The sequence below is a fragment of the Natrix helvetica genome (assembly GCF_964273705.1).
Source record: "Natrix helvetica genome assembly, chromosome: 4".
Taxonomy (NCBI): domain Eukaryota; kingdom Metazoa; phylum Chordata; class Lepidosauria; order Squamata; family Natricidae; genus Natrix; species Natrix helvetica.
In genome coordinates this window covers 4,483,984-4,498,602 of record NC_138550.1, presented here as the reverse complement: position 1 = coordinate 4,498,602, position 14,619 = coordinate 4,483,984, and the positions used below count along the sequence as shown (strand labels likewise).

The 14,619-nt window shown below is 46.0% G+C and overlaps 1 protein-coding gene across 1 annotated transcript; it reads right to left on the bottom strand.

Annotated features, from left to right (window-relative positions):
* Positions 1 to 1,989: 1,989 nt before the first annotated feature.
* Positions 1,990 to 13,501, bottom strand: AQP11 (aquaporin 11). The gene is made up of 4 exons (XM_081949981.1): positions 13,420 to 13,501; positions 10,959 to 11,555; positions 5,875 to 5,991; positions 1,990 to 3,902 (listed from the first exon to the last, which is right to left on the bottom strand). Exons 2-4 carry the CDS (start codon positions 11,551 to 11,553, stop codon positions 3,841 to 3,843), a joined length of 774 nt encoding a protein of 257 aa, XP_081806107.1. The 5' UTR covers positions 11,554 to 11,555; positions 13,420 to 13,501; the 3' UTR covers positions 1,990 to 3,840.
* Positions 13,502 to 14,619: the final 1,118 nt, after the last annotated feature.

Sequence of the window (14,619 nt, the reverse complement as noted above, 5' to 3'; positions counted from 1 at the left end):
AAAGGTGGTTCCTATTCTTCTACTTGCATTTTTCGAACTGCTAGGTTGGCAGAAGCTGGGACAAGTCACGGGAGCTCACTCCGTTACGCAGCTCTATGGATTCGAACTACGAAACTTTCTGATCAACAGGCTCTGCGTCTTAGCCACTGAGCCATTGCGTCCCTAATTAAGCAAACTCAGTCATTAAGTGAGCCCACCTTCGCTGTGGGGCGATTTTGGCCAAACTCAGAAAAAAACACTGGTTTTCAGCAGAAATGTTATAAATTGAGGTTAGACCAGTGTTTCTCAAACTTGGCGACTTTAAGTCCTGTGGACTTCAACTCCCAGAATCCCCCAGCCAGGGGGATTCTGGGAGTTGAAGTCCACAGGACTTAAAGTCGCCAAGTTTGAGAAACACTGGGTTAGACGATTGCAAAGGGCCATAAATGCCAGCTGGTTGTTGGAATGTGGTTGTGAGCATAAGTACCTTGGGGGTGGGTGGGTGTTGGGTGGGTGGTCTGTTGTAACTTTGGTCATTTCAGCAACCAGTTGTAAGCTGTGGTCTTAACTCTATGTGCAGCTCAGCATGTAGTTAGCAACACGGTTGTTAAGTGAATTTGGCTTCCCCATTGACTTGGCTTGTCAGAAGGTCACAAAAGGGGAATCACCTGACCCCGGGAGACTGCGGCCGTCATAAATATGAGTCAGTTGCCAGGTGCCTGGATTTTGATCTCATGACCACCTGGCTGCTGCGAAGTTTCCTAAGTGTGGGAAATGGTCGTAAGTCTCTTTTTTTTAACTGCTGCTGTTCTGTCTTCGTAAGCTTCATTGAGCGACCTTCGAACGGTCACCGAATGAACGGTTATAAGTCGAGGACTATCTGTACTGCCATCTGATCATGAGAAATGCAGCAAGTCTCCCTGTTCTGACCCAGCTCCCCAAACACGACCAACCCTCTGACGTGAACTCAAAAGATTCCTTTCTTAGGAGCGCCAGCAGCCCCGGGCAATAAGTACATCAGGCTGACAAATCCGGTCAGATGGCAAATGAGTAGTTGTCGGCCACATCTATTCATCTCCGCCCCCCGCCTTTTATCCAGAGCTAGGGTTGGGCTTCACTAGCAGCAGTGGCTCTTCTGTCCCGAGGACCGGCCCATAGATTTCCATTGTTCTCCTCTCCTCTGCCTTCTGCGCATTCATGCATCAGGCACTGGACTTAACTGTTCCTCCTCTTCCTTATCATCCACCTCCAAACCTGGGGGTGTTGACTCTCCATCTGAGGGCTGATGGACGGCCCAGGCTCTGTCTCTCTCTCTCTCTCTCTTTCTTTCTCTTTCTCTCTCTGTCACTCTCTCTCTCTCTCTGTCTCTCTCTCTCTCTGCCAGCTCCATTCCCTCTTCCCCCTTGGAACTCTCAGATTACCTTGATGCTGGCCCTGATTCCCACACCTCCTCCTCCTCTGATTCAGCTGCTGGGGGGGGGGGGCAGTGGCCGACAGGCCACAACATTCCCTGATACTGGACCATAAGGAAGGCTGAGGGCCAAAGAATGGAGGCCTTTGAACTCGGGTGCTGGAGGAGACTCCTGCATTGAGTCCCTTGGACTGCAAGGCCATCCAACCGGTCAGTCGTGGAGGAGATCAACCCTGACTGCTCTTTAGAAGGCCAGATCCTGAAGAGGAAGCTCAAAGACTTTGGCCACCTAATGAGAAGGAAGAAGGACTCCCTGGAGAAGAGCCTCATGCTGGGAACGATGGAGGGCAAAAGAAGAAGAAGGGGACGCCAGAGAAGGAGGTGGCTGGATGGAATCACTGAAGCAGTTGGTGTGAGCTTCAATGGAGTCCGGGGGATGGTAGAGGACAGGAAGGCCTGAAGGAACGTTGTCCATGGGGTTGCGATGGGTCAGACATAACTACGCAACTAATAACAACGGCAAAGTTTTGGGGAGGAAAAAAAAAACATTGGAGAGTTGTAAAAGTAAACTCTTCTTTATTAAGAAAATAATCCTCTTCTAAGACAATATTTAACCCCCTGTGCAAAGTTGTGGGTATTCTGTGCAGGCGCTCGTTTCATTTTCCATGACTGGACGGGCCACGTTCAAGTTTCACAGGGGAAGGGAAATTGAAGACGATGTTTCTAATCCAATTAGGGCAAAGATTAGAACTCCATATCCCCCCCCCCCCCTTTGCTTTGCTGCAGGAATATTCCGATGCCTCCTTTTCTGCAGCAGTGCTACCATGACAACGTCTCAAAGGCGTGTAAGATAAACGATTACAGCGCGAATTTCCCCGTTATTGTGAAGGAGACAACCGTTAACATTAAAAGAAATCCTTTCGCTGGAATTCAAGGACAGCCGATCGCCATTGGTGATCGCTCCAGGGTTCTTTAAATATAAACCATGCAAAAAACAAACCGCAACGAACTCTTTCATCCACCAAAAATATTAAGATACGTTGTTTTTTTTTTAATAAAAAAAATACAGGGTACTTCCAGGCTCCATCCTGTCAACTCTAGTTCCCATGAAAGCGTTTTTAAAAGTCCAAAAGACCCCAAATGTCTTTAAAAGTGCTTCCAACATTTAAACGGGTCGGAAATTTCACATTTTCCTGAAACGAAACCTTCGCTTTCTTTCTAAATGTTAAGATTCGGGGAGGGAGAATTAGCTTAACAGAACAAAATAGAAACCGTTTCGTATTAACAGAACAAAATAGAAATTCTGGAAGGACTACGTTCGCTCCAGCACAGATGCTTCCAGAACCAATTATGGCACACACTCTTGTTTTATTTCATAAGCTGCTGAATTTCCAGATTGTGCAAATAATTGAGGAAACTCTTGTATGGATGCCTAAAATCTTGAAGCGTATGTGAAACCATGCGATTGTCATAACTGGATATTGTTTCTCATTATGGGGCTTGTTTGCCGCTTTAACAATAAAGAGATGCTTTAAAAAAGGTAATTTTTCAGCCCTTAGTTAACGATGTACCTGCTGGGTTTTATGTGTTTTTGATATGCATAAAGTGATATGCATAAAACTGTGCTTTATAAACTATCATTTATACGAAGGTGGCTCACACTTTTAAAAAAAAATAGTATCAAATAGTATAAATGTTTTTAAAGGGGTTTGAGGCTGCCTCACCTCATACGAGCTGGTAGAAACAATATTCTGCAGAAATGTAAATGATTGGGATAACCCACAAAAGAATCCCAGCATTTCAGATTTAAGACCTAGTTAGGATGTAGCTTACTAAATCATTTTCAAGCCCATTGTTTCTCAAACTTAGCTGCTTTAAGAATGCATGGAACTACAACTCCCAGAATCCCCCCAGCCAAGGTTGGGCTGGGGAATTCTGGGAGTTGAAGTCCATGCATCCAAAACGGTTGAGTTTTTTAAAAAACATTCAGCAAAACAGTCCCAATAATCTTTTTATTGTGACCATTTTAGCTGCCGTCCTATTGCCCAGCTACGTTTTTTTAAATGAAAAAGTCATTTTTTTCTATGACACTTTTTCTGGGGTACATTTTTAACAATGAATTGTTTGTTTTCCCTTAAAACGGTAACTCTTATTTCCTGAAAACAGGATGAAATGGGCATAAAAGGAAAATAACTTCCCTTGTAAAAGGTGCACAGGCGCTTGGCTTTTCAAGTTTTCAAGGATCTGAAAAACACATCTCGGTGATTTTCCCCACGTGTCTTAGCGCAGGAAATTTTTAAAGCACGAGACATCTATGAGACATTCAAACCACATGCTCAAAATCAACCTCTGAAAGACGTTAAGAATCCCTTGACAGCGGTCTCCAGGAAAATGTGAGAAAATTGCATCCGTTTTTGTAATGGGATGCTTGAGCCTCTGTCGTCTCGGCCTTAAATATCTCTGTACAGCCCAGGGAGAACTTCATCCCATATAACAGAGACAAACATGGATCCTGAAAGAGACAAATAAATTTTTTTGAGCTATTTGAAAAGGGAAGAAAAAAGCAGATTAAAATAGGAGTGGATGTTCCTTGGGTTGAACGGTTTTCAAAGAGTGTGAACTATCTGTAAAGGTGATTCTTGACTTACAAACACATCCATTTGGTGACCGAAGTTACAGAGCAGTGAAAAAATTGATTTCTGAATTCAGATTTTGGAGACATCTGAAATGGTATTGGTTTCCTGCTGAGCAAGGGGGCTGGACTAGAAGACCTCCAAGGTCCGTTTCAACTCTTCTCTTTTCCCTTCTCCTCCCTCCTCTATTTTCTCTATTCTATTTTCTTTACTATATTTTCTATTCTATTCTATTCTTATTCTATTCTATTTTCTATATTTTTTATTCTATTCTTATTCTACTCATATTCTTATTCTATTCTACTTTCTATTTTCTCTATTCTATATTTTCTATTCTATTCTTATTCTATTCTATTCAATTCTATTTTCTATATTTTCTATTCTATTCTTATTCCATTCTTATTCTATTCATATTCTTATTCTATTCTATTTTCTCTATTCTATATTTTCTATTCTATTCTATTCTATTCTATTTTCTATATTTTCTATTCTTATTCCATTCTTATTCTTATTCTATTCATATTCTTATTCTATTCTATTTTCTATTTTCTCTATTCTATATTTTCTATTCTTATTCTATTCTATTATTCTATTTTCTATATTTTCAATTCTATTCTTATTCCATTCTTATTCTATTCTATTCTATTTTCTATATTTTCTATTCTATTATTCTATTCTATTTTCTATATTTTCTATTCTTATTCTATTCTATTCTACTTTCTATATTTTCTATTCTAGACCGTTTTTCATATGACTATTGCAGCATGAAACACGTGATCAAAATTCAAACACTTGGCAACTGGCATGTACTTATGCCGGCTGCAGCGTCCCAGGGTCAAGCGATGACCTTTTGCAATCTTCTGACAAGCAAAAGTCAAAGGGAAAGCCAGATTCACTTAATAACCCTGTTACTAGCTTAACAGCTGCAGTGATACACATAATAATTGTGGCCAGAGAGGTTGTAAAATGGGGCAAAACTCATCTAGCAACTCTCGCTTAACAGCAGAAATTGTGGGCACCATTGTGACCATGAGTCCAGGACTGCCTGTAATTTAAAAGGTAAAGGTTCCCCTCGTACATACATGCTAGTCGTTCCTGACTCTAGGGGGTGGTGCTCATCTCCATTTCAAAGCCGAAGAGCCAGCGCTGTCAGAAGACGTCTCCGTGGTCATGTGGCCGGCATGACTCAATGCCGAAGGCGCACGGAATACTGTTCCCTTCCCACCAAAGGTGGTCCCTATTTTTCTACTTGCATTTTTACATGCTTTCGAACTCCTAGGTTGGCAGAAGCTGGGACAAGGAACGGGAGCTCACGCCATTAGGCGGCGCTAGGCTCAGTGGCTAAGATACTGAGCTTGTTGATCAGAAAGTTCGGCGGTTCAAATCCCTAGCGCCTGTAATCGGGAACTCTTTAATTGATAAAAGGTTTTTTGTAAGATTTTGTTCTTAAAGCTGTTCGTCCATTGTTTTAGACCTGTGATGGCGAACCTATGGCACGTGTGCCAGAAGTGGCACGCAGGGGCCTTCTCTGTGGGCACACACACTGTTGCCAACTGGTCTTCAGGTTTCAGGCGCTCGGGTGCATGCAAAGACCAGCTGGCCAGCACGCATGCGCACACTGGAAACCCAAAGAAAAGCTGGCCGGCATGCCCATGCGCACACTGGAAACCCAAACAGCAGCTGGCTGGCATGCCCATGCGCACACTGGAAACCCAAAGATCAGCTGGCCGGCATGTGCATGCACACAAGGTGCCAAAAAGGTTTTACCATCACTGTTTTAGACCCCTTGCTTCCTACAATTTAGGGATCCTTGTCTGTTTGTCCAAGAAATAAAAATACAAAACTGCTCACCTGCGCATGGTGCGATGCAATACACCATCAAGTAATTCCAGAACTGGTCTATGAAGCAGCTTCCATGCAGAGAAAAAGCCAGGGCTGGGTTAAATACCGCACCAGTGAGGTGTCCTCCTACAAGAGAACAGAAAACGTTTCTCTTTTAAGACCTCATGCAACTTTTAAGAGGCCATCAAATTAGCTCGCTGGCATAAGAATCGGGTAGTTCAGAACCATTGATCATCTATATATATAAAACCCAAGTACCACTCACTCATCACAAAATCTCCAGAACCGTAAAGCCTACAAACTTGAAATTTGACACGGATGTTCTTGGTTTCTAGGTGCTCGCTAAGAAAGGGTTTTTCGAAATGACCATCAGATCATTAGTATTTCTAATACGGTAATTAACATGCCCTGATGCTAAGGAGTTCTACTTCCCCTCCCCACCTGAAAATAATTCAGTTCCAACTGCTACTTGCCTCACATTCCGTTACCACAGGTCAAACTGGCAGACATTCCACTCCTTCACTCAGGAGCGGCCTGGGACTCCCTACAGTACTAAACGTCGGTACCTCACAAAAATGTCTACGCCCTCCACCTATGGAACTTCTTCTGGACTCAACGCGGGAGCAATATTCCCTCAGGTGTTTCAATCATCAACCACCACTGAGCCAATAGATTGAACCGTAGTGAACCGGATTTCTCCTGCATTGCCTGATCACATAGTTTTATCGCGAAGCACGGGTATCCAGCTAGTCCATTCTTATCAGAGAGTGATAACTCTAGAGTTGTGCCAAACACTAGACCCAGTTTTGGCTGGAAGGGTGCTGCAGGAGGCATCCATCTTGTCTCCCCCCACCCCCCCGCCGGCCCACAGAGAAGAACTGCAATGCTAATCCGCCCCCTCAAAGAAATTCAGTTTGACACTCCTGCACTAGACTATGTCTGTTCCATAGACCACACAAACCATCTCTTGGTCTTAATTTCTGCATCTCCAATAGGCATGAGGAAGAGGAGGTGGGAATATTGGACCAGGCATGGCGACACAAAAGCCCCATTTTGAAATCCTGCAAGAAGGCGCCTTTTCACTGATGGACACGGCGCTTGGATTTAACCGCCAATTCCAGTCGGTGCTGATCTGGAGATTTCGGAGCGAGTCCCAAATTGAACAGATTCCAAAGTTCAGGGATCGTTGATGTTTGCATTTTGCGGTTTGCCAAACTCTTCAGAGGAAGGTTAATGATCAATGATAGCCGGATAGTAGGTGGCGGGCGGTGTAGGTTTTTCAGATCTTTTCAGGCATCCTCAGGATAGTCTGGCGGGGGAAGGCGTCGTGGGTGACGCGCTAACCAGCCTGCTCGCCAACAGACAAGAATCAGGGGAGGGTGGAGAGAAGGCCTTGGGATGTGAGGGTGGTTTGGGAGGGGGAAACTCTGGTTCCAAGGTCACCAACTCTGAGAATGTCTGAGGCAAACAGATTGTTCTCAAAACAACCCAGGTGGAACTGATGGATGGACAATGGGAGGACAGAGAGAGGGGGAAAGGGGGGAATTTATCTTATGCTTTTTGTGCGCGAAATGCTAGAGCGGGCTTTTCCGCTTCTGTACCTACATGGCTTTTTAGCACAGTTAGTCCTCGACGTACGACCACAGTTGAGCCCAAAATTTCTGCTGATAAGCGAGACGTTTGCTAAGTGAGCTTGGGCCCCATTTTACGACCATTGTGAAGTGAAACACTCCAGTTTGTTAAGGCAGGAACATGGTTGTTAAGTGAATCCGGCTTCCCCGTTGATTTTGTTTGTCGGAAGGTCGCCAAAGGGAATGTCGTGATCTTGAGACACAGCAACGGACGTAAGTATGAGCCGGTTGCCAGGTGTCGGAATTTTGATCATGTGATCAGGGGGAAGCTGCAAAGGTTTTAACTCCGAGAAGCAGTCATGAGTCGCTTTTTAAGATGCGGTTGCAACTTTGAACGGTCACTAAATGAAGTGTTGCAAGTTGAGGACTACCTTTATACCCTGGGGGAGGGTGGGGGGAAATGTCTCAGGAGTTTCTTTTGCTGGCTAGCGCATTAGCAGAGTGGGGGTTGCGGTAAGGAGGAAGACTGTGGGGTCCTTGGTGCTCTCTGAGCTTGGCGGTTTTCTAATGAAATGCCTGCAAGAAAGCCACCAAGCTCAGAGAGCACCAAGGACCCCACAGTCCTTCCCTTCCTCCTCCTCCTCTTCCTCCTCCTCTCCTTCCTTCTAACACTGATGATGTTACCTAGTTTGTTAATGAAATGTCTGCAAGAAAACCACCAAGCTCAGAGAGCACCAAGGACCTCCCCCAGTCCTCCTCCTCCTCCCTTTCTCCTCCTCCACAAACCCCTCTCCCTCCTAGTACTGATAATGTTATCTAGTTTGGTAATTAAACGTCCACCAGAAAACCACCAAGCTCAGAAAGCTGCAAGAACCCTTTTTGTTTGTCCTTTTCAGCCCTTTTCCTGTTCCTCCTCTTCCACTCTGCAAACCCCACTCCCTTCTAACACTGATGATATTACCTAGTTGGGTAATAAAATGTCTGCAAGAAAACATCCAAGCTCAGAGAGCACCAAGGACCCCACAGTTTTCCTCCTCCTCCTCCTCAAACCCACTCCCTTCTAGCACTGATGACACTATCTAGTTGGGTAATGAAACGTCACAGTTCCCCTCCTCCATCATAGTTCTCCTCCTCCTCCTCAAACCCACTCCCTTCTAGCACTGATGACATAATCTAGTTGGGTAATGAAACGTCATAGTTCCCCTCCTCCACAGTTCTCCTCCTCCTCAAACCCACTCCCTTCTAGCACTGATGACATTATCTAGTTGGGTAATGAAACGTCACAGTTCCCCTCCTCCATCATAGTTCTCCTCCTCCTCCTCAAACCCACTCCCTTCTAGCACTGATGACACTATCTAGTTGGGTAATGAAACGTCATAGTTCCCCTCCTCCTCAGTTCTCCTCCTCCTCAAACCCACTCCCTTCTAGCACTGATGACATTATCTAGTTGGGTAATGAAACGTCACAGTTCCCCTCCTCCATCATAGTTCTCCTCCTCCTCCTCAAACCCACTCCCTTCTAGCACTGATGACATTATCTAGTTGGGTAATGAAACGTCACAGTTCCCCTCCTCCATCATAGTTCTCCTCCTCCTCCTCAAACCCACTCCCTTCTAGCACTGATGACATTATCTAGTTGGGTAATGAAACGTCTGCAAGAAAACATCCAAGCTCAGAGAGCACCAAGGACCCTCTCACTTCAAATATTCTCCTTTGTGGAAACCCTTAATACGGTAAGAAAACCACAGTCCGAACACATGAAAGTTCTCAACAACTTCTCACTTTTGCTTTACATTAGAATGGCAAGCGGGTTCTTTCTTTCTTTCTTTCTTTCTTTCTTTCTTTCTTCTTTCTTTCTTTCTTTCTTTCTTTCTTTCTTTCTTTCTTTCCATCGATTAACACGGCATGGGATATTGTTCCCAGGGCTTTTGAGTCAGCCCAGCGAATGCTGGAACCGAGCAGTAAAAACCGCAATGAGCCGAGCCGCCAATTGTGATTCTGGCTGAAAGACTCTTAATGGAAGAGACCACGCAGTTGGCAGACGGAAGGATTGGGAGAAGACAATGCCCTCTTCTTACAAGAGGCTCTTCAGCAAAACGATCGTCAAGGGGAAACCGTGACTGTGCTCACAATCTTACTCCGGCTTTCCTTCGCTTTGCAGACCCGCCAAGGTTGCAAACGCCGAGGCGTCAACTTTCAAGGAACGACGTTGCCTCCAGAAGTTGTAAATGCTCCAGGACTGGATGTTTTTAAGAAGAGAATTGGACAACCAGTTGTGTAGGGTGAAGCAGTAGGGTTTCCTGCCTGAGCAGGGGGTTGGGCTAGAAGACCTCCCAGGTCCCTTCCAACTCTGTTGTTCTATATTCTACACTTTCTCATCCCTGTGGTAAGGCTCAATAAACAAGGCAGTCACTAAACGAGGACTACCTTTCCAAGTTAAGTCTTACTGCGAATTTCCCTTTCTGTCTTATAACTTGCTAGCGGTTGCTTTTCCCCCCCAAGACTGCATTCTAACCACTAGCGCCATCACGGGTCTTGAAGCAACATTCCCTTAATTGCCCTGCTTAGCCACGGAAATGTTGGGCTTAATTGTGGCCGTATGTCGAGGACCGTCTGTATTCCAAGCTAGCCGATAACCTGACGTTGCCCAGGTATTTATTTATAGGGGGGAAATGTCCGGAACCAAACATAATTTCTAATGTTGGATTTTCCCCCTTACCAGAGGGAGACCCCTTGTGGAGGACTGTGAAACCGTTACCATGGCAACTCCACTGCACTGCACAGTAGAAGCCATTTTACAGCAGAAGCCATTTGAAGGCACAACAGGCTGCATCTTAACGGAACACATACCCCGAGAGGCTTTAGGGGTATCTTACCCCCCACAGTATTTGTTTCCAGAGGGTAAGTCATCTGTGTACCACGTTTGGTTGAAATTGCTCGAGGTTTTCCAGAGTTATGTTGGAACACACACACACACACACACACACACACACACACGATAGAAGATATAGGAGGAGGAGAAGATGATAGAAGAAGGAGAATAAGCTATAGAAATAGAAGATATAGAAGAAGGAGAAGAAGATAGAAGAAAAAGGAGAAGGAGGAGGAGAAGATATAGAAGGAGAAGAAGATAGGAGGAGGAGGAGGAGAAGGAGCAGGAGAAGAAGAAGATATAGAAGGAGAAGAAGATAGAAGAAGACAGAAGGAGAAGAAGATATAGAGAGAAGATATAGAAGAAAGATAGGAGAAGGAGGAGGAGGAGATATAGAAGAAAGAGAAGAAGATAGAAGATAGAAGGAGGAGGAGGAGGAGAAGAAGAAGAAGAAAAAGGAGGAGGAGGAGATATAGAAGGAGAAGAAGATAGGAGGAGGAGAAGATATAGAAGAAGATAGAAGATAGAAGAATGAGGAGGAGAAGAAAAAGGAGAAGGAGGAAGAGGAGGAGGAGAAGGAGACGAAGAAGAAGAACAACACCTGGTCCTAGTTTTAAGTCGTAGGAGCAAACGAGGGATAAACCCACCAACCTGTGTAGACGAAGGAGGTGATCAACAAAGCGATCAGGTGGACTTTCATCGTGGGGTTCATGGACTCAAACTGGAGTAAAGTCAGGTGTAGCAGGAAGGAGAAGAGGAACTCCAGGCCGAAGGCGTTGGGGATGGTGGTTTGAATGGGGTTGCTGCAGACGTCGGGCAGGGCTCTCTGGTGGCCGGAGGTCAAGCCCAGCATCCAGATGCACTTCATGCCCAGGTGAGCCAAGGCGGCCGCCGTGAACTGCGCCAACGTCTGCAAGCACCACCCGCGGGACCTCAGCTGCCCTTTGTAAAACCGTTGGATGCTGCTGGCCGGGTTCCCCACGCTGCCCGTTAACGTCCAGCCGTGGAGGACGGTGAAAATGTAGGTGAGCCACAGGGCGATCTGCGGGCGGGGCAGCAAGCTGCCCAGCAGACAGAGTTCGTGGGTGCAAGCGCAGATCTGGAAAGTGGCGGTCAGCTCCTGGGCGAAAGTGAACCAGTTGGGAGTCCGCCGTAGTGCCCGCTGGGCTAGCTCTCTGCAGATGCCCACCAGAAAGATGATGCCTGCCATCACGAGCAGGGAAATCAAGGCTTCGTCGGTATTCATGGCTGCAGGGGGAAAAAAGAAGGAAGGAAGGAAGGGGAAAAAAAGAGGAGCGCTGATACAGGAAGTCCATGGATTACAACCGTCCGTTTAGTGACGTTTGCAGCGTCCCCGGGGGTCACTGCGACATCCCCCCCTTGGCGACCTTCTGACAAGCAGAGTCAACGGGGAAGTTGGATTCGCTTAACAGCCATGTTACAAGTAGTCCTCGGCTTACGATGGTCTGTTTAGGGACCGCTCCGAGTTACGCCGGCACTGGAAAAAAAGAGACTTGGGACCTTTTTCCCCACACTTATGACCGTTGCAGCATCCCCGTGATGGTGCGATCCGAATTCCGACACTTAGCAACTGGCTCGTTTTTATGACGGTCACACTTTTGCGGCCTTCTGACAAGCAAAGTCAATGGGGAAGCCCGATTCACTTGTGTGGCTAACTTAACAAATGAATTAACAAATGCTTAACAAATGAGTTGTTAAATTCACTTAACAATTGTGGCAAGAAAAGTCGTAAAATGGGGCCAAACTCACTTAAGGAAACGTTTTCACTTAGCAACGTAAATTTCAGGCTCCTAGATTGCGGTCATAACTCGAGGATCTCACCCGTACGGAGAATCCTCAACTCAGCAACCGTTCGTTTAGTGGCCGCTCCAAGTTACAACGGCACCGAAAAGTGTGACTTAGAACCGTTTATTCAAACTTACAACCGTTTCCAGCATCCATGTGACCAAAATTTAGATTGAATAAAAAATGGATGTTGTGATGTTATTATTATTATCTTTAACTTTGCCAAAGAGAGTGGAAAGTCATTATTCTTTTTCTCTTTCCATCCCACATTTTCTCTTTCCCCTTTTTTCCTTTATTTGGGATTCTGTATCTTGTATTTTGATAAAATAAATACAATTTGATCTGGAAAAGACAGTTGCAGTGTCCTGGGAGATATCCCTTTTGCGACCTTCTGACAAGCAAAGTCCACGGGGAAGCCAGATTCGCTTAACAACCGCGTGACTCACTTAACACCTGCAGTGATTCACTTAGTGACGGGGATGGGAAAAGGTCGTAAAACAAGGCAAAACTCACTTCACTGTCTTGCTTAGCAACAAAAAGGTTGGCTCAATTGTGGTCAGAAGTCCAAAAAATGACCGTTATTGGCACCCCTTGCTGGACTCACTTAACAACCATGTAACTAACTTAACCACTGCAGTAATTCGCTTAACAACTCGCGGCCAGAAAGGTTGTAAAATGGGACAAAACTTCACCGAACAGTTCTATGTTACAACAGCACTAAAAAAAAAAAAGACTTATGACCATTTCTCAGACCGCAGTATTCCCTATGGTCACGGGATCACAATCAATTCATATATATGACGGTGGCGGTGTCCCGGAGTCACCTGCTTTCGCGACCGTCTGACCCTCCAAGGTCAGAAGCCAGATTCATTTAACAGCTACCTTAACTGCCGCCGTGATTCACTTAACAACGGTCCCAAGGAAGCTGGGCCAAAGTCACTTTTTTTAAAAAAATGTCTCGCTTAGCCACAAAAAATGTGGAGCTCCATTATGGTCATAAATCGAGGACTATCTTAATCCTTGAAACCAAAGCTTGCTGTGGGGGGGGGGGGGGGCTCAATCCTCTTCCGTGCAGGTCCTTGGCTCAGCCTTCCGGGGACTGAGTTCAAATCCTGCTCTGCCAGGGTGGGAAGCAGCCCCCACTCTCTCTCCTCCTTCCTCTCCTCCCCCCCCCGCCCCCAATCCACACAAAAGGAAAGGAGACCACAAGGAGAGGCTCAGCTCTGCAGAAGCTGCGGGGGAGAAGGGGGAAAAAACAAGGGAAAATAAAACCCTTTCTCAGGGCGAGGGGACCGCAGCGGCTGACCGAAGGCTGCTCCCTCCCGCTTCTTCGGGGCGGCCGCTCCGGCTCGGCCGTTGCTCTGGCTTCCTTCGATCGATCTCAAACGGCCGCTCGATCCCACCCACCCCCCCGTTGCCCGCGGAGGGCTCGCGCGATCCCGCACCGGCTCCGTCGCTCCTTCCGAAGCCCGGCTCTGTTGCGAGGCTGCGCTTTGGGTTCGCTCCAAGCCGGCCTGGCCTCGGGAGGAGGGAGGGGATCCCAGGTCCAGGTCCTGATGGTGCGCCTAGATCGGGGGAAGCCTCCCCGAGCACCGACCCACCTCGGGCGGCTGGAGCTGCCAACCTGGCCCCGGTCGCCTTTGCAAGCGGCGGTGTCGGCGAGGAGGAGGAGGAGGAGGAGGAGGCGTAGTAGCTGCTTTGGCTCTGGGCAGCTCCGAGCCGGTCCGGAACACGCGGGGGGGACTTTGCCCTTGGCAGAGCCCACTTTTGCAAAAGTCCCTTGCACGCGCACGAAATAAACCCCCCCGGGACTGGAGGTTGTTTCCCTGGGGGGGAGGGGGTGGTTTCTTCGGTTTCTTTTGGGGTCTTCGCGGAGTCTAATGGTTGCGACCCTTGGACGCCCCGAAATGTCCTTTTCATGTATGCCGATTAGGGCGCATTCAAAGTGAGAATAAAGCTCTTCTCTTCTATTCCACTCTGATTTCATTCTGTTCTATTAATTATTATCCTATCTTATCCTATTAATTATTCTTTTGTATTCTGTTAATTTTTATCCTATTAATTATTCTATTCTATTAATTGTTATCCTATCCTATCCTATTAATTATTCTTTTGTATTCTGTTAATTTTTATTCTATTAATTATTCTATTCTATTAATTGTTATTCTATTCTATCCTATTATTCTTTTGTATTCTGTTAATTCTGTACTTTGAGGACCCCTGATTTAGTGCAATATAAAAAATCCAAATAAGTTTTCTGCGGACCACCAAAATTTTCTCACGGACCACCAGTGGCCCATAGGCCCCCAGTTGGTAACCGTTGGATTATAAAACCTCCAAGGTCCCTTTCAACTTCGATATTCTGTTAGTATTAACACCACAATATGTATAACCCAGGCAAATGCATAAGGGCATTTTAATATCTTTAATGTATCTAGGTGTGATTTTCCTTGCTTGAAAAATGGTGGTTTGATCCCTAAAAGAAATAATATCTTTGCACTTCAGC